At 37.2% G+C, this 24712-nt stretch overlaps 1 protein-coding gene across 3 annotated transcripts; it reads left to right on the forward strand.

Annotated features, from left to right (window-relative positions):
* Positions 1-16277: 16277 nt before the first annotated feature.
* On the forward strand, positions 16278-24463 carry LOC141657372 (flowering locus K homology domain-like). 3 transcript variants are annotated; one of them, XM_074464576.1, is made up of 7 exons: positions 16278-16412; positions 17247-17791; positions 21725-21974; positions 22505-22653; positions 22737-23021; positions 23432-23626; positions 24103-24463. In XM_074464576.1, exons 2-7 carry the CDS (start codon positions 17255-17257, stop codon positions 24307-24309), a joined length of 1623 nt encoding a protein of 540 aa, XP_074320677.1. In that variant the 5' UTR covers positions 16278-16412; positions 17247-17254; the 3' UTR covers positions 24310-24463. The 3 variants fall into 3 exon arrangements, with proteins under 3 accessions (XP_074320677.1, XP_074320678.1, XP_074320679.1); XM_074464577.1 differs by having other exon boundaries at positions 17250-17791; XM_074464578.1 differs by having other exon boundaries at positions 16284-16372.
* The last annotated feature ends 249 nt before the right edge of the window (positions 24464-24712 follow it).

A 24712-nucleotide genomic window follows, 5' to 3' on the forward strand; every position in this document is an offset into this window, starting at 1 on the left:
AATAAATTGCAGAGGAGAGAGAAAGAGAAGACAGAGTAACGGGTGAAAATGAACGATATCACATACACCGTTATTTTTTTGGGTGGGGTTATAACTGGTGGTTCATGTGGCACAATCGTGTGCGTCGAGTCTAATTATATTTGAATGGATGAGATGAGTCCAGTCGCTTCACCATAAGAAGGGTGGCTCACATGATTCAATTTCTAATTTTATGATGATAATAATTAATACCATAAGTGTGCATGTTTATACTATGTTTTAGTCTCGTACAAATGTTTAGGAAAATTACCAAGCTTCTATATAATTTAATTTTAACCCAAACTATATAATATTTGCATTGAGATCCCTTAATCGGGTCCATCACAAGGTGCTAGTGATTTAAAACTATATAGTATAATTAATTTGTATAATTTTCTTTAATTATATTGAAGTCCCTTGGTTTCTAGATTTAATATATAGTATTGATTGATTGATTGATTATATATATATATATATATATATATATATATATAGAAATAGGATCCTGTGCGAACCTAAAGTTCGGTGCGAACTTACGAACTGACTTTAAACCCCTCACATATCACGCGCTAATGTTTATGCGATAACCTGTAAGGCTGTAATCAATTTAAAACTCTTCACACACCTCTCTGACACACACAGTGACTCTAGCACTCAACTAATCTTGTCAATCTCTTTCTCTCTCATTCCTACCTACAACCTCCGCTCGCCTGTGCCGGACTTTTTGTTCCAGTCGGAAACCTCAGACAACGCCGACGCCGCTACTCCACACTCTCCATCTTTCTCTACTCTGTCTTCTCTTTGGCAACTGTAAAAGCGTTGTCGTGTGCCGACAGAACGGACGACATCTCCGGCGTTAAAATACGGTGACCACGCATCGGTCTTTTGATGCCGACGGCATATCTTATCTTCTTGTTGATCTGACAGTCAGATTTGATGTCGACGGCATATCTGTAAAAGCGTTGTCGTGTGCCTCGCTCCTTCCGACTAAATCTAGTCGTCCTCCACCGTTTTTCGCACACATTTAGCCGTGTTAGGTGACTTGGTGATGATGTATTGGGTTGAAATGACGGTCAGATTTGTTGAGTGAGTTAGATTTGATTGGGTTTGACGCATTTTTTATGCTAGGAATTAGTTGGCGGCGGCAAAAGGGCGAGGTGCGGTGGTGCGCCAAAAATAGTGAGGTGTGAGTTGCGGGTCTGGGTCGAGCTTTGAATGGGTCGGTCGTGGAGCGGTGAGTCCGGGGTCGAGGTTCGGTTTATTTGGGTTTGTCGTGGCTCCCTGGTCGTTAAATGGTGGGGCTTGAGTGTGATGTGTTGGCGGTGGTCGAGAGGTGAAGGTGATGTGGTGGCGGAGGGGTGTCTGCTGAGATGGTTGGGCTGGTGGTTGTGTGATATTTATTAATGTCGCTGATGGTGGTTGTATGGTGTTGAGCGGCGTAGTGGTGGTGTTATGGTGGGCTTGTTGAATCATGGTGAAGCGGTGGATACACTAAATATCAGCTCGGATGCACATGGTATTACTACCATATACACAAATCGATTTGTGAATCCAATAGTAATACCATGTGTATGTGAGATATTTCCTAGAATTTGTATTCAACCCAATTCATACACAAATGTTTAGATGCTAAATTGCTTAATTCGTATATCTAGCAGTACTGATTCTTTGCTGGTTAGTGCTATTGAAGTTGCTTAAGTTTCACTTAACTACTCGTGCTAGTGTATTTACATAAGAAAATGTTGGACACTGTTTTCATAATAAATTTGGTCAACTATTAGTATCACCATAAGTTTTGCTTTGCATTATAACTCATTTTTAGGAAGCCCGATTTACAATGACAATTCTAATGGGGGAAATGTATGAATTAAGCAATTTAGCGACTATAGGAATTGCATATGGTAAAATGTGTTAAATGTGTGTGAGATAAGCTTTTTGTAACATTTGGTAACAATAATTAACGTTTTGATTGACTTTGCGAGAGATGTGTATCTAGCCATCTAAAGAGGTGTATCTAGTATGTCATAGATGTGTATTATTGGTTTACCAAACATGTGTATTTAAGAAGATAAAAAAGTGTATCTAGCCTCAAAATAATCTAGAAGCTACTGAAATTTTGTTGCTCAAAACCATGGCAAAATAGGAAGTGCCTATGTTTGTTTTTGAGCTCGGAGCATGAGCAAAATAATGATTTTTATTATAGACAATTGATCATAAGACCATAAAATCGATACTTGTTTGTACATATTGTTAAGCTAAATATGTACAATTGTCCGCGGTATATATAGTCTTTTAAGTTGCTAGATACATTCCTTTAAGTTTCTATATACATACATTTAACTAGATAGATACACTCGTTTAATTTGCTAAATACATACATCTAGCTAGCTAGATACACTCTTTTAAGGTGATAGATACACTCCCTTAAGTTGCTAGATACATATCTCTAATTAGCTAGATACACACCTTTAGTTAGATACATACATTTAACTAGATAGATACACTCCTTTAATTTGCTAGATACATACCTCTACTCAGCTAGATACACTCCCTTAAGTTGCTAGATACATATTTCTAATTAGCTAGATACACACCTTTAGTATCAAGTCATATCTCTAATTAACTAGATACACAATTTTACTGGATGCAAACATGGTTTTGTTTAATAAAGGATCATATGTTAATTAACATGAAGTTCTAGGGATGATAATATTTCTTTGTTAAACATCTTGGAATCAAACCTTGTTTTAGGTACATTTTGCACAATTGAAGCCGAAATTTTATGTTTCAAAGTTTATTTTACGAAAGCCTTCAATCACATTTCAAAACGCCCCTATTCAGCCATGTAGGTCACCGCTTTATTGATAAAATATGCCGTCTACCACCAAATATGCTCAAAATTTAATAATTAGTTAAATAATCATAGGGACCCAAAAATTTTCTTTTTTTTTTTGAAAAAACTTGGTTCTTAAAATCAAACCAAATTTGTTTCTTTAAGAACAAATTTTTTCATTCAGTGGGAATATGGGACAAACGTTTTTTTGTGGTTCTTATTTACAAACCCAATGTAAAGAACCCTTGCAATTGCTCTCATTTAAAATGACCCATGAACCAATATTAATTCAACATGATTTATAACCCGATAACCAATGAGTCTAAGAATGCTCAAATACGACTAGAATAATTCCGATTTCACTGAAAATGAACTCTGAACATGTGCTATAAACAAGCCAAGCTATTGATATCACTGAACAATCCAAAAGAAAGGATGAATGTCAATCATCAGGCATCAATTAGATGAACACTGCTTTTTTTCCCACTGTTCAGTGAACGGAAATGTACCCAGCTTCATCTCTAACATTTACCATCGCCGACAAACCAAGTTTTACGGGTTACTTCTCCGACCACCATACCACGCCAAGCAAGATACTACAATTTTTGGTTCCCAATTGGTCACATGCTGGTTTACCTTGCTAGATACACGTATCTGGCAATATACACGATCTCGGCAAGCTATATTGTATATTTATATCGACATTAAATATAATATACTCGTGAATAAAAGCAATTCCTCTCAAATTTTTTGTTCCCAATTGGCCTTTGCAACATACTACAATTTTTGGTTCCCAACTGGTCACATCTTTGGTTTGCCCATAACCTCCAGCTTACTCACTGCCGAGTAAACCACGACTTGTGACTCCCGGACATACCGCTTCGTCATCATTGTGCTTGGTGGGACAATAAACTTCTCAAAGAACCAAGAAAGCGGAGTAAAATCCGACACCAAATTGGTCGATCATAGTATCATACACACATCCACTCTAGCTTGGAATGCCTCCATGAATTCCTTGGTTCCGGCATCGTGCAAGTGTTCCCAAGTTGTTAACCAAATCTACATACAGAACCACACCACATGTCATCAATTAAAACCGTGCATTTTCAGCCACAAAGTACAAATTATGTATCATCTACCATCATACTCCGTAACAAATACATTGATAGACTACAACAGCAAATGATAAAAGTTCATAAAGTTTTGAATGTTTGATAGGTAGTACAAAGATAGATGAACCTGAGTGAGTGAGCATTCTATATCATTATCATAATATCTCCTCGTTTAATCTTTAAATCTCTAATCATAGATTGAATGGTATCGCTCCTGGCTTAATATATATCACAATTTATTTAATATAGTGAACAAGGAAATTTCCAAGAAATGGGTAAGAAATTACAAGGAAAAAGGCAAGCATCATACTCTTGGCTTAATATCAGTGTTTATTTGTGAGGTGTGAAACCCATTATAGCAGACAGTTTGTTTTGAAAAATGAGGTTCACGGGAAAAATGATAATATATAATGTTGGGGCACACGAGCAAAAAAACTGATAAACTCTTTTACTTTTGGTCATATAATGTTGTTGTCTCGTGAATTGATATCCGTAGAGGTACGATCAATCCAGGGGACAATTATTGTGGGATAAATTTTGAGAAAAAGGGGGCAATAAAATTGGGATGGAGGGAATAGTATAATAGTGTACTCCGTATCTCTTTACCTGTGTCTTATCTACAAGATACACTCATACACCTTAACCTAAAACTAAGCAAGGATCATTTGGCATTAATAATTCCTCAAAAGTACAAGCTCAACGCCTTGACCTATAGCTAAAAATAAAACTAATAATCATAACTCATAAGAGTAAATTCACTAAAAAATTGGAAAATTAAACACTCAAATTTTGATATATTCAGCTACATAGACAGAAATCCGATATCGCCTCAACGAAATAACAGAAACGCAAGATTGTTTTTCGTGAAAAATAGAAATGGAAAAAGAGTAGAGTCAAAATTAAATAGAATATACCTATGATTAGAGATTAAATGAGGATGTAATTATGATAATGATATAGAATGCTCTCTCACTCAGGTTCAACTATATATCCACGCGCCTGTCCATCTATATATAGAATGCTCACTCACTCTCCTTATTCCACTGAAACCTATCAAACAGTCAAACCAAATACACAAGTCAATAACCACCCAATAGTTAAAATTAGCTGCTTTGTTTTACAACTGAATCTATCAAGTTTTAAACCTGAATATGAGGCTCCATAGCTTTACACATTTAACTCCTTGCTCCATGTAGTCGCAAAGGCGTTGTCTGTTACATGAAACATTTTAGGATTAGTTATCCATGTAGGGGAATTTATCGTTAATTAGAAACAGTAGCGAATCTTCAAACTATATAGAAACTTAAAAAAATCAGCATCGGCCAAGTCCCAAACCAACACTACAAGGAAAACACGGTAAAGTGACGGACGAATCCGTCACTATATAGCATTTCCCGTCACAAAAAGCGGGTTTGTGACGGATTATCCGTCACAAACCGTCGTCACTATATATGGTCACAAAAAACGGGTTTGTGACGGATAATCCGTCACAAATACACCTGGGACGGATTTGTGACGGCTAATCCGTCACATAGTTTATCAACAGTGACACGTGTAATCCGTCACAAAACTGATTTTTGTGACGGACTATCCGTTGCAAAACAATTTTTTGTGACGGAATATCCGTTGCAAAACAGTTTTTTGTGACGGACTATCCGTTGCAAAACAGTTTTTTTTGACGGAATATCCGTTGCAAAACAGATTTTTGTGACGGACTATCCGTTGCAAAAAAGATTTTTGTGACGGATTTGTGACGGCTAATCCGTCGCAAATCAAACAAAGACATTTTAAAAAAACCAAAGCAGGTTTGCTCATCGCCACAATGCACGTAGCATTGTTTGATAAAACCTGCAATATACAACACAACCCCGTCGACCGCAAAGCGGGAATATATGTCAAGTCGACCGCAAAGCGGGAACCAATCAACAATACGTTTTAACTAACACCAACACCGAATCATAAAGTTAAAGGTTGTCTTTTATAAATAAAATCTACCATAATTAAGTTAGTGGTTTACATAAACTTCATCAAATCTACCAAGGTTCAAGATTTGATTTTTATTTAAGAAACTAAGAGTTTACCTAATCGGGGTAACGTCTTTCGACTACCAAATGGATGACCGTCATCCGTGAAATCGTCTCTACCAAATGGAGGCGGGCCACCTGAGCATGTAGGGGGGGGAGGGGGAGTCCATCCATACTTCTCGAACAAGAACGCCTCCATGCTATCTCCTTTGTACTTTTGGGTCATCATCTCTCCCTCCATCCTACCGATTTCTTTGTCGCAATTGTGAATTTTCCATTGTGACTCGAGAAAGCAAACTAGGTGAGTAAGAAGAAATCGAGTGACGGGCAAGCCTATTAGCCTGGAGGATCGTACAACTCGGGTGCCGCCGACCCCATACCCCACACGCGCATCTTCTCATTATAGCCTCCTTTGGCAAGTATAGTAGGACTCGTTCAGATCCGGTTCCCAGTCCCTCGGGCATTGGGTGGTTCATAAGTCGACGGTAACCAACCTGAAAAAGTAATAAGTAGGAAAAAAGTGTTAGTTAAAATTTAAATTAAATAATACCTTACTAATTTATAAAATAACATAAGAAGGCTAATTAAATCGATTTTTTCTAATTAAAGAAACTTACATCGGTCTCTTTCGCTCGAGGGTTAATCCAGTTGCCATGCTTATCTTTCTTGGACTTCTCCATGAGCTTGTACGGTGTGGCTTCAAAGACCCTGAAAAAATTATATGAAAAAAATATTACTCCGTATTATAGATTGATAATCGTTAATTCTTTGTTATGAGAAAACTAAGTGATGAAATACACTAAAAATCAATACTTAAATGAAATAAGAAATTTATAAATTTGGGAACTCAAATGTACTTACCAATTCCTTAAAAGCCAAAACTGCATTCTTCCTTCCGAGAGTGTGGGTTGCTAATGCTTTCCCATCTTTCGATCCCGATCTTCTATTTACCTTATTTATTTCCGAAGTTTTAGCAAATTCGGGATTCTCTATTGGCCTTTTCTTCAATTTCTCCCAATTTGTGACGGTAAGCCACTCCGGCTTTTTCTTTGCGGTGACGACTTGGGCGATAATCTGGGTAATACGCCTCTTGATCCGACTCTCCCACTCAGTCCTAAGGGGATATCCTGGTTCGTGGGCCCGAACACTACCCTGAAATTAAAAAAATATGAATTGTTATTAGTAGATAAATAAATTTAATTATATTATTAAAGAATAAAAATATTATTAAAAAATTAACCTCAAAATATTGCCACATCCTCTCTCGCTGCTCATGAGTCATCTCTGACCAATTGGTGACGTACTCCACGTACGTATGAGTGAATGACTTGGTCAAATATTCGCGGACCGGCTTGTCCTCCCACCTTGAAATAAATGACATATATTAGATCAGGTGATTTAAAATGAAATTATTAAAGGAAAAATTGCAAAATATTACCTATTATAGTTGATATTTTTCAAAATATCACATATTATACTTATATTTTCAAAGTATAATATATAGGATTTTGAAAAATATTGACAATAATGGGTAGTATTTTGAAATGCGTCATTATTTAAATAATATACAAGAAAGTCAATAAAAAATAAAAAGGGAAAGCATTACTTACCAGGATCCTATGGCAGGATCCTCTGATAGAACAACTCGCATGTCCTCTGGCTGCTGCCGCCGCCTTTGTGTGGTGTGGGTGGGGCATTGCTCTACCTCCTGCTCCTCCTCCTCCCGGTCATGTCGTCTACGACTACCACTTCCAAACATCCGTCTAATTATGTTTCCACGACCTACCATAATTACTAACTATAAACATTCCAAATTGTTAGTCAAATATGTGATACATAACGCAAAGATATGTCTAAATCACACAAGAAAATCAACAAAAATAAATCACACAATAAATTGTCTTAAAATTAACCTTAACTCAAAATAAACATCATAGTTTTACACAAATGGATTAACATTATTGTTAACCAAAAAAATTGAATAAAATTACAGCTAATCTCCATCACTATCACTATCACTACGAATTAAAAGAGCTTCATCTTCTGAAAAAAGCATTCCGACTTCGTGCACTTCTTCCTCATTTTCCCAATCTTCTCCCTCTTCTTTTTCTTCATCATTATCTTCATCCTCTTCGCCGCTTTCTATAACCACTTCGTATTCATCTTCACTCCGGATGTCTTCCACCAAAATTGGTGAAATGGAATGATCATTGACAACGTCAACATCTTCTTGAAAGTCAATTTCTTTAACAGGGGCGTCGACATGTGATCTAGCCTTGATTTTAAAAACCGCAGACCATTGATTATCTTGCTTAGTGGTTGGATAAGGAGAATAACAAACTTGATCGACTTGATAGGCTAACACAAAAGGATTATGTCCACGAAGTCTCTTTGCTTGGTTTACATCTACAAGTCCGTAAATCTTATGGATATTGAGTCCTTGTGGAGAATTATCAAACCAATCACATTTAAATAATATGACCCTATAAATCCTTGGACCGGTATAATAAGCAAGCTCAATTATTTCATTTAGAATTCCATAGTATCCAACCCTTCGTGGAACTTACACAAACTCCATTGCTTAATGTAGCTTTGAATATCAACCTTCTTCTTAAAAGCACGAAATTTATAACCATTGATAGAATATCGTCTCCAAGTCCTCACCATGTTACTAGGACCCATTGCTAGAGTCTTAATTAAAGGATCCTTCAATCTATAAGCCTATTCAATAAGAAATGTTTTAACGTGTTATAATTTATCATTCTTAAATAAGTAATGTGTTAGTTGTCTATTTTAAATAAAATGTATAACTTACTTCATTTCTGAACCATTTCGTAAAACTTTTGTCATGTTTGCTCCAAACGTCATCCGACGAAACAACGTCAGGAAATGTTAGTTTGATATGTGTCTCAAACTCCCTATATCAATAACATGTTTTTGTTATATATTATTTATAATTTAAGCCAAGCATAATAATTAAGAATGAATTTAGTAAATAAGACGTAACGTACTCTTCATAACGCTCTAACAATTTTTCACAATTCCTTAGCACATAAAAGTGAGCTTCTTCGAACTCTTTCTCATCCAAGAATCTCTCATAACATTTCCCGGTTGTAGTTCCCATGTCATCATTGAATAACGTGGGTAGGTTTGAATTTAGATGATCTTCTAAATTCAAACCAACATCCAAGTCTTTCGCTTTTGTGTCAATATGATCTTCAAAATATAAAGAACAGAAATTGGAAATTTCCTCTAACAAAAAAGCGTTGCATATGGAACCTTCCACGCGGGCTTTGTTGGTAATCTTTTTTTTCAAATGATTAAGGAACCTAAAAATATATTGAATTTGTAAATTAATAATTTGTTATTATTGTCAATCCAAAATAAATGGTTACAGGAGTAAATAAGTGATATATTACCTCTCAAATGGATACATCCATCGATATTGAACAGGTCCTCCAACTTTCGCTTCATAAGGTAAGTGAATGGGCAAATGCTCCATGGAATTGAAGAAAGATGGGGAAATATCTTCTCTAACTTGCATATTATTTCCGCAATGTTTGCCTCTAAACGTTCCATAGATTCAACCTTAATTGTAGATGCACATAAGTCTCTAAAAAATTGGCTTATCTCCGTTATTGCATTCCAAGAAGCCGTCGGGAGTAAATGTTTCAAAGCAACAGGTAATAAACGCTCCATAAAGACATGACAATCATGACTTTTCATCGAATGCAAGATCAACTTCACATGATCGACACACCTACTCAAATCCAAAGCATAACCATCCGGGAATTTCAAAGAACAAACCCAATCACACAAAGCCTTTTTTTCAGCAGTTGTTAAAACAAACCTAGATGTTGTAGGCCGTTTATAACAATTTTCAATAAAGTCAGCTTTACCTTTAGGTCCAAATGTAGTTTTCTTTGGTACATTCATCACCGTGTTGATAATCTGTTCAAAAAAGTTTTTCTCAATGTGCATAACATCTAAGTTGTGTCGAATCAACAACGTTTTCCAATAAGGAAGTTCCCAAAATATGCTTTGTTTCCACCAACCTTCTTTCTTGTCTTTCAATCTTTTTAATTCTTGATCAGAAGCATCAATTACTTTTGGTAAATCTTTTACCGTATCCCACACCTCGTCACCTAGGTTAGTTTTTATTGCGGCTATGCGGGTTACAATTTTCTTCTTTAAAAATGCTTACAATTATTGCGGAAAGGATGATCAGGTTTTAAGAACTCACGGTGACAATCGAACCAAGAAACCTTGCCACTATGTTTTAGCCAAAAAGATTTATGGTCTTTTTCTTGACAATAAGGACAAGCACGGTACCCGATTGTAGACCAAAGGAAAGCATACCATATGCAGGGGAAATCGTTGATCGTCCACATTAATGCGGCCTTTAATTGAAAATTTTGTTTCTTAGAGACATCATAGGTGTACACACCAGTTTCCCAAAGTTCTTTCAACTCTTTGATTAACGGTTGGAGGTATACATCTAAATTTGCCTTAGGGTTCTTAGGACTGGAATGAGCACGAGATAAGATCATAAATTGTCTCTTCATGCATAACCAAGGAGGTAAGTTGTACGGAGTGACAATCACGGGCCAACATGAGTAATTCCTCCCAAATTGCCCAAAAGGGTCAAATCCATCTGTACACAAACCCAGGCGAACATTACGAGGCTCACTTGCAAATTCTGGATGTTCTCTATCGAAATGTTTCCAAGCTTCTCCGTCACTTGGGTGTGCCATTGTCCCACTTTCTCTTAATCTAGAGTTTTTATAGTGTCAACTCATCTCACCTGCTATGTGCTTGGTTGCATATAGTCGTTGTAACCTTGGTGCAAGCGGGAAATAAGTTAGTGGTTTACAAGGAATTCGTCTCCCGCTTGAATTCTTTTTGCACTCTTATACCGATCGCATGGCACTTTGTGCATTTCTCAAGATTAGCATTTTCCTCCCAAAAAAGCATGCATCCAGTAGGACATGCATCAATCTTCTCATGGGGTAGTTGCAATCCCTTAAGCACCTTCTTAATCTCATTAAACTTGCGCGCCATTTGATTATCCTTTGGAATAATGTCACCAACGAACGACATAAAACCATCAACGCATCTAAGAGATATGTTGTTCTCACATTTGAGTGTTGCCAACCTAGCGGCCGCTTGCAACAGACTCATATTACTTCCCTTATACACTGGTTGTTCGGCTTGTTCTAGCATTTTAAAGAAGGAAGAAATTTGAGGGTTTGGGGTTTCATAACGCACTTCTTCATCGCTAAGGTCGTCGGGATTAAGTTGATCTTCCAATATTTGTTCAATATTATCGCGTAATGCATTTTCTACCATCTCCCGGTAAGGATTTCCACTAACTACACTACTCGTACTTTCTTGGATAGGCAAATTCTCACCGTGGTGCGTCCATACATAGTAATTATCGGCAAAACCATACGAGTAAAGATGACTTAGAACATCCCTCTTTCCTCTATAAGCTACATTCTTACATTTCTTACATGGACACTTCATTTCACCTACATCCTTATACACGGTACTTTGTTCCGCGAATTCAATAAACTCCCTCACACCCTTTGCAAATTCAACCTTAGGTTTCTTTTTTTCATCTAATCTTTCATACATCCACGCTCGTTCTAATCTTTTCATGTTATGTATCTACATTTCAATATATCTATGTTATAAACAAACAATAGTAAAATAAGAATAATAGCAACCAACAATACACAATAAATATTATCATACAAATATATAATTATTGTCAACAAGTACTCCATCTTTGAATTTGGTCCTTATCACTCCAACCTAAACCCGTCAATGTACGTTTCAAGTCACTAGTAAACACACACCTGTTATTTATTAATGAGGAAAAAATTCGGCAGCAATTCCCCTTAGTTTTCCAAATACACAATGTAGAATAAATAATTATTCCACATATGTATTTAGAGAACATTAAAGGAATCGTTACCAAACTCTTTCGTCATTAATAAATCACAAGTACGTGTTTACTACCTAAGTGACTTGAAACGTACAAAGACAGTCCCAAAACGGGGACTATTCAAGAATTGCTCATTCTTGAACGGGTACTAGGTCGATCAACATCAAAACAAACAATAATTTGAACATCAACAATAAAAACAACGGCTACTAATTTTAAACCAATTTCTAACTTACAATATATATTCTTTTAATTTCTAACTAGCATAACAATTTGTAAATGACATTTTAAACCAATTTCCATCATTTGACATTAGTTTATAATCATATCTAACTTTACATTTTAAACAAATTTCTAACTTACAATTTATATTCTACTAGTATACTACTAATTTCTAACTTATATTTTTAACCAATTTACAACATTTTTGACCGATTTAGAACATTTTACTGATATATTAACTTTTATAACTAACATAACAATTTACAAACTATTAATATACTACAAATTTCTAACAAACATAACAATTTCTAACTTACATTTTTAACCAATTTCTAATATTCTACTAAAATATTAACTTTAACAATATCAACAACAATAATTTCTAACTTATATTTTTAACCAATTTACAACATTTTTGACCAATTTACAACATTTTACTAATATATTAACTTTTATAACTAACATAACAATTTACAAACTATTAATATACTACAAATTTCTAACAAACATAACAATTTCTAACTTACATTTTTAACCAATTTCTAATATAATAATACACACAACATCAACTATAACAACATAAACAATAACAATATCAACAATAACAATGGCTACTATCCTAGAGTCATTAACATAATTTAAATAATAATTAGTAATTTTAAAAGATAATTAGTAAGAAAAGATTACCTAATTAACTAAAACTGAAAATGGTGGTTGTTGATTGCGGTGGCAGCGGGAATAGGTGGCGGCGGCGGCGGCAGGAGGGTGGTGGCGGCAGTCTTGACAGGTGACGGTGGTTGATGGGGTGAACAATGGTGGGTGGTCGATGTTTAGGGGTAAATAATTAGGGAAATTGATTTGGGGGAAATGAGAAAGGTAAAGGGGACGCAACTTGGTTTTATCAGAAAAAAAAAACTTGTGACGGACTAGCCGTCACAAATTCCGTTGCAAACCCGCATTTTTTGAATTTTTGTGACGGAATATCCGTCACAAGTTTTAATTATTCCGTCACAGGTATGCTTTTTAGATTCCTCTCGCAAGAGGTGACGTGTGTCGATTAAAGAAAACTTGTGACGGACTAGCCGTCACAAAGTCCGTTGCAAACCCGCTTTTTTTTGAATTTTTGTGACGGAATATCCGTCACAAGTTTTAATTATTCCGTCACATGTATACTTTTTAGATTCCCCCCTGCATGAAGTGACGTGTGTCAGTTAAAGTAAATTTGTGACGGAATATCCGTCACATATAGTTGTTTTTGTGACGGAATATCCGTTACAAATCTTTGTTTTTGTGACGGATCACCCGTCACAGACTTTGGCGCCCTTGTTTTTTCAACGCGCCAAATTCTTGTGACGCTATGTGACGGCTAGTCCGTCACAAGTTTTTGTCCGTCACAAATCCGTCACAAGTCCGTTGCAAACCCGTGTTTTGTGACGGGATTTTCATCCGTCCCTACTGTTCCGTCACTATGCCGTGTTATCCTTGTAGTGCAATGAGCCTATACAGTCTGCCTAGCGAAGGCAAAACCTCACCCAACCCAGGAAACCAACCTGATGAATAGAATCCTTGTCGCAACCAAGTCATGGTGACGAAATGGAGTTCAACCACCTCAAATAAAAACCATATTGTGCTAAACCCAGCAAGAATTGATGCTGATAAAGTCTTGTTCCTCCATAATAACACATCAGCAACTTCATTAAAATAGAATCCAAGATTGATTAATGCAATTGTACGAGCTCTTGATCATCATATATGTCTAAGTCGGAATTAACATAATTTTAGTTTGTTACCTCTGCCGCTTCCAATAATGGAATGCAAGGGCGGTTTGGACCAGCAAAAATCTCGCTGCTGCCTGTGATGAGCCCGCAGCATGAAGTTGTAAGTTGTAAGTTAATTGTGTTTCTGTAGATTTAATGTTATGAAGTGAGGCTATATACATGTAATATACGAGGTTAACCAAGTCTAAGTAGCTTACTTACTAGCAAAGAAATGTATTATGAGAAAGAAGGGATGGTTGTGGAATGTCCTTGAGGCTTTGAATTGGCATGTCCTTTAGGTTGCTTCACATGCCCCTCTTCTAATGCACTGCACTGCACTGCAACAAATGCTTCTTTGAATATTTAACTGCTTGTAAGTTTATACGACGCATAAGTACTCCTAGAATATTACTCCCGTCATATGTTGAGCCAAATTCAACTTAATTATGCATATATACAATCCTTTAAGTTTAAGTAGATGCACTCATTTAAATTGCTAGATATATACCTCTAACTAGCTAGATACACTCCTATAATTTGCTAGATACATACCTCTAGCTAGATAGATACAATCCTTTAAGTTTCTAGATATATAACTTTAGCTAGCTAGATACACTCGTTTAAGTTGCTAGATTCATACCTCTAGCTAGCTAGATACACTTTTTAAGTTTCTAAATACATACGTTTAGTTAGCTAGATAATGGTAAATCAAAAAGTGACCTATACATAAGGATGATTGAAATCGGTAAGCCAACTAAAGCTAAAATTAGCTATACGACTGAAAAATCAACCAAGGTACCACATATGATAACGATAGATAAACCTATTTCAACATCGAAACCGGTTCGACAAGCAATGTAATTGACAGCCAAGAGCGGAAAAAAAAACGAAGGACAACATTTACAAGAGCAAAACCTGGTAATCAAAGCATTGTACCTAAAGCTTCTACTATTAGAGAGTCAGTCTCCACATTTTTCATTTTGAGTGATTGACCCATCTTCCTCTACATGAAAATCTGCAATAAAACACAATATACCATCAATTCGCTTACAACTTTCATAAAAGATGACGTCTTTCTACTTGTAAGGTATTTCATTCTATGAATATTGCAAAACAAAAGGAATAATTCATACCTAAAGATGAAGAATGGGCTGATAGTTACCATCTTTGAAGAACTACACCAAATTATAACCCTAATAAAACAACTAAAAATAAGAATTGAAGCTAACCTTTTTCATTAATAGATCGAGATCCGTTCTTAAGAAGAGTGGTAAAATTGGTGGCGGAATTGGCGGTCGACGGTGGGAGAGGCGGCCGACGGTGGGCAAGACAAGAGACGAATGTTCGGTGTTTGTGATGGGTTTATGTTTAATTGTTTCAATTGGATACACATGGTATTACTACTGGATACATGTGTATCTAGTAGTTATAGGATATCTAGTTGTTATACGAAGTGTATCTATGACGGTATTTTGTGTATCCACTAACGCCACCACCACCAATACTGCCACAACCACCACCACCATCATAGTCACCCCACCAACACACCCACTGTTGCCGCCACCACCAACACACCTGAACTAATTGCACAACCAAGCCCCATCATCGCCATGGTGTGACAACCGACCACCTCGGCCGCGGCGGGACACCACCCACCACCACCATACATCACCAAGGCCACGACCAGGCTACCCAAACCACCGCAAAACGACCAAAATCCCGCACAATCCAACGACTACCAACCCTCGGCCACCACCTCTAACGCCGACTATTTTAATTATGGTTGGTGAGAACATTTTCTCGTTCTCGAATCTCCGACATGAGTCCCAACATCCTTAGATTTTCCAAGCTACTCTCCATTTTGCTATAGATCTACGATTTAACTTACAATCTGAGTTTCTGTTAGCACGCAAAAAACCTTCGATTGAAGCTAAGAGAACGATTCAATGCACTTGAGATCTCCGTCAATAACCAAGTCGGCGATTTTACGAACGCATTCTACAATGGTTTTGGCGTTTGAGAAAGAAATGGTTTATCGGCATCGGCTTGTGCGCGTGGGTTGGAGAGGATGGGAGAGGATGAGCGTGACAGGTGATAAACAAAAGAACGACGAGCGTTGACATCACCGTTGGAGTGGGTGGTTGCATTTTTTTAAAAGGCGGTTGGGTTGTAGAGGAAGAAGAGAGAAGGTTGGGATTGTGTGGGAAGGTAAAAGGTAAGGAGTAGTTGGTGAATGAAGGCGGGGACTGTTGGGTTTTTAAGTTAGTTCGTAAGTTCGCACCGAACTTTAGTTCATGACTGATTCGACTATATATATATATATATATATATATATATATAGATTGGTGACTCCCAACCGCTAGGTTTATTGCCTTTATTCTGATATACATTTCGAAAAACCTAACCGACCAGTCTACCACCTTGGTCTCACAGTCTCATTCTCCTTATTTTCACAAGTTTAGTTTCTGCTTCTCGACGCTTTTATCCACTACTCTTGTATGCACATTCATCTTCTTCTCCCTTTTTCTTCTCGCTATTTTCAGCCACTATTGTCTTCTTTGGGAATGTTTGTTAGGGTTTCAGTTAATTGCAGTTTGTATTAATTTCTAATTTAATTAGTTGAGTTGAGTATTTTCTTGTTTTCTTTTTTATTATTTTTAGTTGTAGTTTGTAGTAATTTCTAAGTTTGTTCGTTTTATGTATTCAATTTTGTACGGGTTTAAAACTAGTTAGCTGGTATAATGCAAGTTATGCTACATATGTTTGGGATTTAATGCAAGAGATGGTTTTGAGATTTCTTGGTGCTTGTTAAGTCAAATCGATTTCGGTTGTTATGGCTTCTGTTTATTAGAAGTTGAATCCTGAAATTGCTAGAGATGGCTGTTGCCGTTGCTTGGAACTTCAATGTTTAATGTTTGTGTAGACATGTTACTCCTGTGGCCGATGTGGGTGAATAGACTATTATAGAATATTACACTGCTTGGCGTAGATTTTGCTGTTCTTGTCACTCTGCTCGGTAGTTTAACTCTACTAATACCGACCACTTCCATTGCACCTGCTACGCCAGCCACTACCAGCTCCATTCACCATGACAACCTTCTTTGTATAATATTTTATGGTGATTGTCTTGTATGCCCGTGCTTGATAATATACCACGGAATAGATTTTGAGGACTCTCAACCCTTTTTTGGAGTTATTGTGTTTGCAGTACTTCAGACTTGCATTACTGTCAAAGTTACGCTGTTCTTTGGTTTGGTTTTGCTGTTTTCCCTTCCATTTTCTGTACTCCTATTGTCTAATTTCTATATCTGTTGCCTATTCACGCTCCAGTAGTAACAATGGCAGAAGCTGAGCAAACTTTCGCGGAGAACAATGAGCAGCAAAATTTTTCTTTACCGGTCTCTGATCAGAATGGTCTTACTGTTGATTCATTTGACCAGCAAAACATTTCTGGAGATCTGCATAATGATTATAATTTTCCTGAAAATGATCCTGAAAACCAAAGTTTGGCTGGACATGGAAATGAGCCTGAAAGTGATAATGAGAAGACATTAGATGGGGAACAGGCTGATCAAGAAATGGATGGAATTGAGCTAAAACAAGAATTTCCTGAAAATGAAGCAAAAGAAGTAGATAATGTGCCTGATGATTCACATGTCGACGAAAAGGAAGAATTTGAAAATAATTTGGTAGGTGTAGAAGAAGAAAAGAAATGGCCTGGGTGGCCCGGGGAGAGTGTTTTCAGGATGTTGGTCCCTGGCCAGAAGGTTGGAAATATCATGGGACGTAAAGGAGAGTACATCAAGAAAATCGTTGAAGAAACGAGGGCCCGCATCAAGGTTTTGGATGGCCCTCCAGGATCACAAGAGAGAGCAGTAAGTTTTCACATATCTTTTTTAAATGTTGCCGAAGCCCATGCTAACTTCTTCTTATGGTTAATCACTTTTGTAGTAGGCAACTAGGCATTGGTGCTTTATGCGGACTTGTAGAGAAGCCAATTACTCAATTACTAGATCGCTGAACTTAGAAGGCTGTTTTATTAGTTTCTTGGACACTAAAATTGAGGTTTACTCTAGAGAATCTTCTTGTTGACTGAAATGAGAATCTAGATGGATCTTGTCACTGGAAACCCTTTTCTGAACATTCATAGCTGGTGGTAATGTGTTATTAGTGATTATTTTGAATCTCAAGTTTGGTGTTATTTAATTGAGTATTTGGTAATAAGTTTCCTCATAGATGTTACCGTCGACACGTGTCCTGAATTAACTTGATGGTGGCTGTTAATAACGGTTAGAATTTGATGTTATATTTTGTCTATTGTATACATTTTTCCCTATTAAGAAATGAACTTAAAATTCATCTAGTCGCTGGTTAACTTTTGAAGAAAGCAACAACAATAATAACGATAACAACAAATGTTCTCACTGAATACAAAGTCCTTCCACTCTCAATAATGACGCAATGTTTAAGGAAAATAATTAATGGATATCGGTGTAAAAGTACACAAGGGAAAATTACACAAGCTGACCCAATGTTTGCCAAAAAAACTATGTATAGAACAATGAGGTCATTTTACAATTATGAAGTGCACTAGGAAAACTTGAAGGCAATTGTGAATCAAGCAAACTAGGAAATCTTGAAGGCAATTGTGAAACAAAAAAAGTGTATCATTAGCCTAATGACTAATGGCTCTCGTCTATAGCAGATTAAGGGGAATAAACTCAGTATGTTAAATATAGTCTGAGTTTGCTTTGGATTCGTGATTAACCGATAACCAATACTATGCGTTTTAGAGTTCATCCCTATGAATGATGTTTGAACAAGTTAGGCAACTATTTTGCTTTATTATCTCATTTCCAAGACCAACAATTAGCGAGTCTCTGTCTGCAATGAAATTGTGGGGAAAACTGTTAGTCACTCCATGGCGTGAAATTGTGGATAATGTATGTGATTACTTTTGAAGGTCACATATCAAATTATGGGCAATTGTGAGGTCATTATGATAAGCATCTTGATAAGAAGTCCATGAAATCGGAGATAGAATCCTGACACAATTATGCTTAACATCCCATGAGAAATGTAATATAATATGGAGGAGTGAAATATATGGCAGTAAGCAAGACAAAAATGTGAACAACAGCTGATACTACTGCATAACAAAAATGTGTGCAGGTTTATTGGCAATTTGTAATGCTACAAATTGATTTTTGCTGGCATGCGAGACTTGGAAGTGTTAAGATGCAGTTGCAGATATTTGCTTGGGAATTCTATCATGTCAGCACTTATGGGGTGTGGTCTGTTGATCATTGGCCGAGGAGGAGGTGCTTTTTGAGCTTCTTTTACCCATTTTCAGACCTAAAACGTAATGATTTGAAAGGATAATAGATGAAACTTATGTTGCTTTCAAGATGAATAAACAAGCTATCAATGTAGGTGCTTATGATTAACTAGGCCATAGTCATTATAAAATTTATTTTATAAGTAGATTACTTCATAAGTATCATACAATATTGTCCTCTGTGTTTCTTTAGTTTGCAGATTCAGTCCATTTAGACCTTTATTTTTATATAATAGACAATATAAACCCACTCAGTCCTAATAATAAAAATAATAGTATATGTACTTTACTTTTTATATTTAACAATTTGATTGATAACTCATTATAATAAATATCTAAAAAAAATGCTAATAAATTGGAGATGTCTGTGCTATGATTAATCAGGTCGTAGCCGTAAAACATAAACTAAAGAGTAAATTAATTGACATCATAATTATTCATACAGTGGAAGCCTTGTCTTTTTATCATAGTGGGTTGATTCCGCTTTAATATCTCGTTTATATATAAAAGGAATTATACAAGCACTCATGTAATACAGTAGGAATATTACATCGAGTGTTATGGCTAACAGGTTTTACCCATACCAATGCACCTCTTTGCTGACTATGAAGTATACACATTTGAAGCTAGAGAAATGTGGAAAATTGTGTTGCATTTGCTCATGAAGACTATGATATACCCCCTTATGTCTGAGACGCGAATTTTAAAGCTCCGCATGACTCGTTAGTAGTGTATCTGCTCGTGTCCCTTGTCAGAAACCCGCAATTCTGGCTTTCTCGAGCTTGTAGAGGACTTTTAATAGTCTGGAGTCGGGACCCTCTTGTACATTAGTAGATTGTTTGCTTGCACTCAAGGGGAAGATGCGCTCTTGCATGGGTTGAGTGAATTTCTGTCATTTGATGATTGGCAAGGGAGGAATTCTGTTAGGGGCTGTTTGGTTGGGGGTAAATAGGAAAGGGAAAGGAAATGAAATTTCATCCCTTTATTGTTGTTGTTTGTTTACCTTCTTTTTCCATTCCCTTTACCCATTTCCAGGGATGGGTTTACCTCCCATTACCCCAAATGCACTCCCCCACCCCCAAGGGTTTGCAATTCCCTTTCCTCATTACCTTCACCTACCACCAATAAGTCAATAACTACCACTCAACCACCACCGCCAACACATCCATCACCGTCACCATTGCAGACGCTGGTAACCGCCATCTGCATCTATGCCGGCGACCGTCAGCTTCCCGCACCTCTCCACTCTTGGCGACTCTTTCCCTATTTCGCCGGCAAATTCAACGGAGGGGGGACGCCGGCGTAATGGCCAGGTGAGTGTTGGTGATGGTGGTGGTTATGGTGGTTGTTGGGTTTAGGGCAATGTGTTTCCATTCCCTTACCTATTTACAACCAAACACATTAGATTAGTGAAGGTAACCCATACCCCTTGTTTTCCTGATTCCATTCCCTTTCCAAATCAAAGGCCCCTTAATGCTTCTAGTTGGAACCACAAAGTAGGACCACTGCTATGCATCTGGAAACAGATAACTACTCATAACCCCAAAGTCCCCAATCATGTTCATTTGTTGCATTTGACAGTTTGGTGCAAAAAGTACCGGAAATCGGAGCAGTTATTTTGAGGAAATAGTAACCTACTTTTGAAGTTGTGTATTTAGCAAATTCACGTGCACACTTTGGAAAGGAATTCTGAAAGCTTTACTTCTCGACTTATCAACTTTTGGTTAACTATAGACAACGTACGTAGTACGAATTTTGCGAATATGAGTGTCGTATGGTTGACATATTTTTTTGCGAAAATAGAAAATAGAAATTACAATTCTTATTTCAAAATGGAGTTGACTTGCCTACTCCCCCTAGATACCTTGTGTGGAAATAACTTTCTATTTTTGCAATCAACCACTTTTCACAATCCCTATGAATTCAATGAAAGAGCTTCATTCCTCTTACAAGGAATTTCTTAGAAAGTTCCCTTTCCTTGTTCAACCTAACACTAAAACCTAAAAATCGTTGGCTGCTATGCTCAGCCTGTTTGATTACGCCTATTAAAAGTATTTTGAAATTGTTTGAAATACTGCTGCTAATATTTGTGTTTGTTTTTAGTGTCTATTTTTTTTAATGCAAGGACCTTTTTTCCCATAATATTTCCTTGGTCATGTTTCTCATGCAGTGATTTCAAAATGAGTATTCTTGCTCACATGATAAGATGTTAACATCTGATATGATTATCTGACATTGTTACAAAATGTCTTTTGTTCCATTTAAGTGTTACCCATGCATATTCAAAGAGTGTGGTAGTCTTGGAAATTTGATGATTTCTGTCATAATGATTCGATCTATATTGTTGATTTTACGTTGCTAATGAGTTACCCTGTAAACTTTTTTGTATCACAAATCTGTTGATTCAAGTCACTACAAAAGGCAATTTGTGAAGATATGTCAAAACTTAAGTTCTTATTTTTGCTTACAGGTAATGGTGTCAGCTAAGGAGAAGCCAGATGCTTCTCTACCCCCTGCAATGGATGGACTTTTGAGAGTTCACAGACGTATAGTTGATGGACTGGATGATGACAATGCTCAGGCTCCACCAGCGGGAGCAAAGGTTTCAACGAAATTGCTTGTGCCTGCTACTCAGGCTGGTAGTTTGATTGGAAAACAGGGTGCTACTGTGAAATCAATTCAGGAAACTTCTGCTTGTATCGTCAGGATTCTCGGACAAGGTAAACTCTCTTGATTTGTAATTTTTATAATTAGTTGAAATCTGTACTTGTTGAGCATCTACTCATCTAGAAGGCGGTGCTGACCTGCAAAAGGAAGATATCAATCAATCAAGGGAACAAGGAGCGGTAGTGGTAGTGTTTTTAAAATCCACTTTTTAGAAAATAAATGGAAAGAGCGAGTGAAAATGCAGCTCGGAATTCATTGGGATCTAGCTTTTTATAGGGTACAGATTGTGCAACTGGGTAGGAAAAAATGGCTCCTACTTTCTCTCTGCTTCGCACGCTCGTTATCCAAACAAATAATTTTTTATTCTAATGCCCCTATCGCCTTCCAGTCCCTAGCATCGTAAACCTTATCCCTTCTTACCGCACCCCGTCCATCATTTAACCTCCTCCAGCCACACATTCCTTCACCCTGTGGGTATGGATGTGCGTGGATGCATTTTTCTGAAGAGTATGGATCAGAATTCTTCTCTTGCTGCAAGTTATTTTACTTGATTGTGCAACTCTAAGTTGACTTAATATTGCAGAGCACCTTCCAAATTTTGCTCTGGACGATGATCGAGTTGTTGAAGTCGTTGGGGAACCTGTGAATGTTCACAAAGCCGTTGAATTGATTGCATCACATTTGCGAAAGTTCTTGGTTGATAGGGGTATAATACCCGTTTTTGAAAAGCAGGTTGGCTGATGTATACAATTTTTAATTAAAATCTGTCGTTTGTTAAGTTTTTGTATTTATGAGTTCTGGGTACTGACTTTCAGATGCAATCTCGAAGTGCTCCCATGGAGCACATGCCTCTACAGTCAGGTCCATGGGCTCCTCCTCACGGCCTTCCGCCTCATGGAGTCCATGGCCATGGCTATGGACCTGGTCCTCAATACATGCCGCCCCTTTCCCGACAACATGATCAGTACTATCCACCAGCTGATATGCCACCACCGCTAGACAGACAGCTTCACCAAGGAATATCAGCATATGGAAGAGAACTACCTATGAGTTCTCATGCTTCATCTGCTCCTCAGTCAGCACCATCTATGACTACACAGGTTCTCAAATTTTACTAATTTTATTATCTTAACTCTCCATAAGGAATGAAGAGTATTGCATTGCTTTCTTCTCCAAGTATAACATAACAAGCGATTTAATGGTGTTGTCTACAATTATTGACTTTGTCGTAGTAAACTCTATCGATTTAACTGGTGTAAATGTTTATTTGCTTGAATGTGCTGTCTTCGGCTTCACTCATAGCCTAGTCGGTGGTGTAAATAAATCTGGTTGATATCATAAAGTAGGACATTCTACATCCCTAAATCGTGTTGCCAAGAGCACTTGCTATTGTGTTGCCTTGCCTATCTTGGCTACTGTTGTCTGATTTTCCTACTTCAATGTATTTTGTCTGATTTGCTCACCTCCTTCCACTGGAGTGTCCATTTCTGACTCCAGACTGTGATGCCAGGTAACACAGCACATGCAGGTTCCTCTACAATATGCAGACGCCGTGATTGGTTCTAATGGTTCTACCATAAGCTACATTAGGCGTGCAAGTGGAGCCACAGTCACTATACAGGAAACGAGAGGTGTACCCGGAGAAATGACGGTTGAGATTAATGGTACTGTTTCTCAAGTTCAAGCAGCTCAGCAGCTCGTGCAGGTAAAACTTGACCCGTTTGTCGTAGATATGGTGGTTATGCATGCGTGTGTTTAGAGTTCCTCTCTATTGTATTGAATTAAGCACAATAGCATATGTTTCCATTACTGATGGAGCCAATTACTCGCCATACTTTGGTTTTGGATGATGGATTAAAGCAAAATGCCTCTTGAATTTGATTGCACTTCTTTTTTCGCAAATTTGGAGTAATTCGATGCATCATCAATGGAAATTTCATTGTTGATTTATAGGTCATCGATAATCAAGCTCATACCTATTCTTAACACATGTTCGTGACTACATTGTCCCCCAATGCCATCATTTGTGGGAAACAGTGGGAACTAACGTCATACTTTTGCTATGTTTCTGGATTGGGTTCCATGAGCTGGTTTCCCATTTGTCTCCCTATGAGCTCATTTATTCTGTCCTCTGCCATATCATGTTTAAAGGTTGCCTGACTTACCTGTAAAAATTTGCAGAGTTTCATGTCAGATGCAGCAGCAGCTGCAGCGGCAACCCAAACAGGTGGAGCTGCCGTAGAGCAGGTGGGTTACAGTCAAGGTTACAGCTCATATGCAGCTCCAGCAGCGCCTGTTTATGGAACAGCGCCATCTAGTGCTAGTGCTGGACATGCTGCTCAGCCTGGGGCTTACGGCTCTGTCTACGGTGGAAATTATGGGTATTAGATCGCCCACTACACTTTCTTTGTTAGCTCCTTAGCTTGACGTTGACGTCATTGTTTGTAGTACTCTGGCCCTGTCCAGGCTTTGTAACCCCGATTTTGGATATCTGAGATTCATAGCTTTTTAGTTTTTTATGAACTTTTTCTGTCACCGAGAATTACTAATATCGCCCGAATAAATGACATTATAAACCCTCTTCTCCCACCACACTTCTAAAATTAATAGTCACAATTTACAACAATTAAGGTGTAATTAAAACATAAATTAATTAGTATCAAATATAGTATAGAACGTAATTTTTTACTTTTCACCAATTAATCAAATATAGTACAGAATGAATTGCGTTGAAAGTACTCCACAACATAATCAAAGTAAATAAAAACTGTAATTAGTATCCAAGCCAACA

Source organism: Silene latifolia, chromosome 5 (genome assembly GCF_048544455.1).
Source record: "Silene latifolia isolate original U9 population chromosome 5, ASM4854445v1, whole genome shotgun sequence".
NCBI lineage: Eukaryota > Viridiplantae > Streptophyta > Magnoliopsida > Caryophyllales > Caryophyllaceae > Silene > Silene latifolia.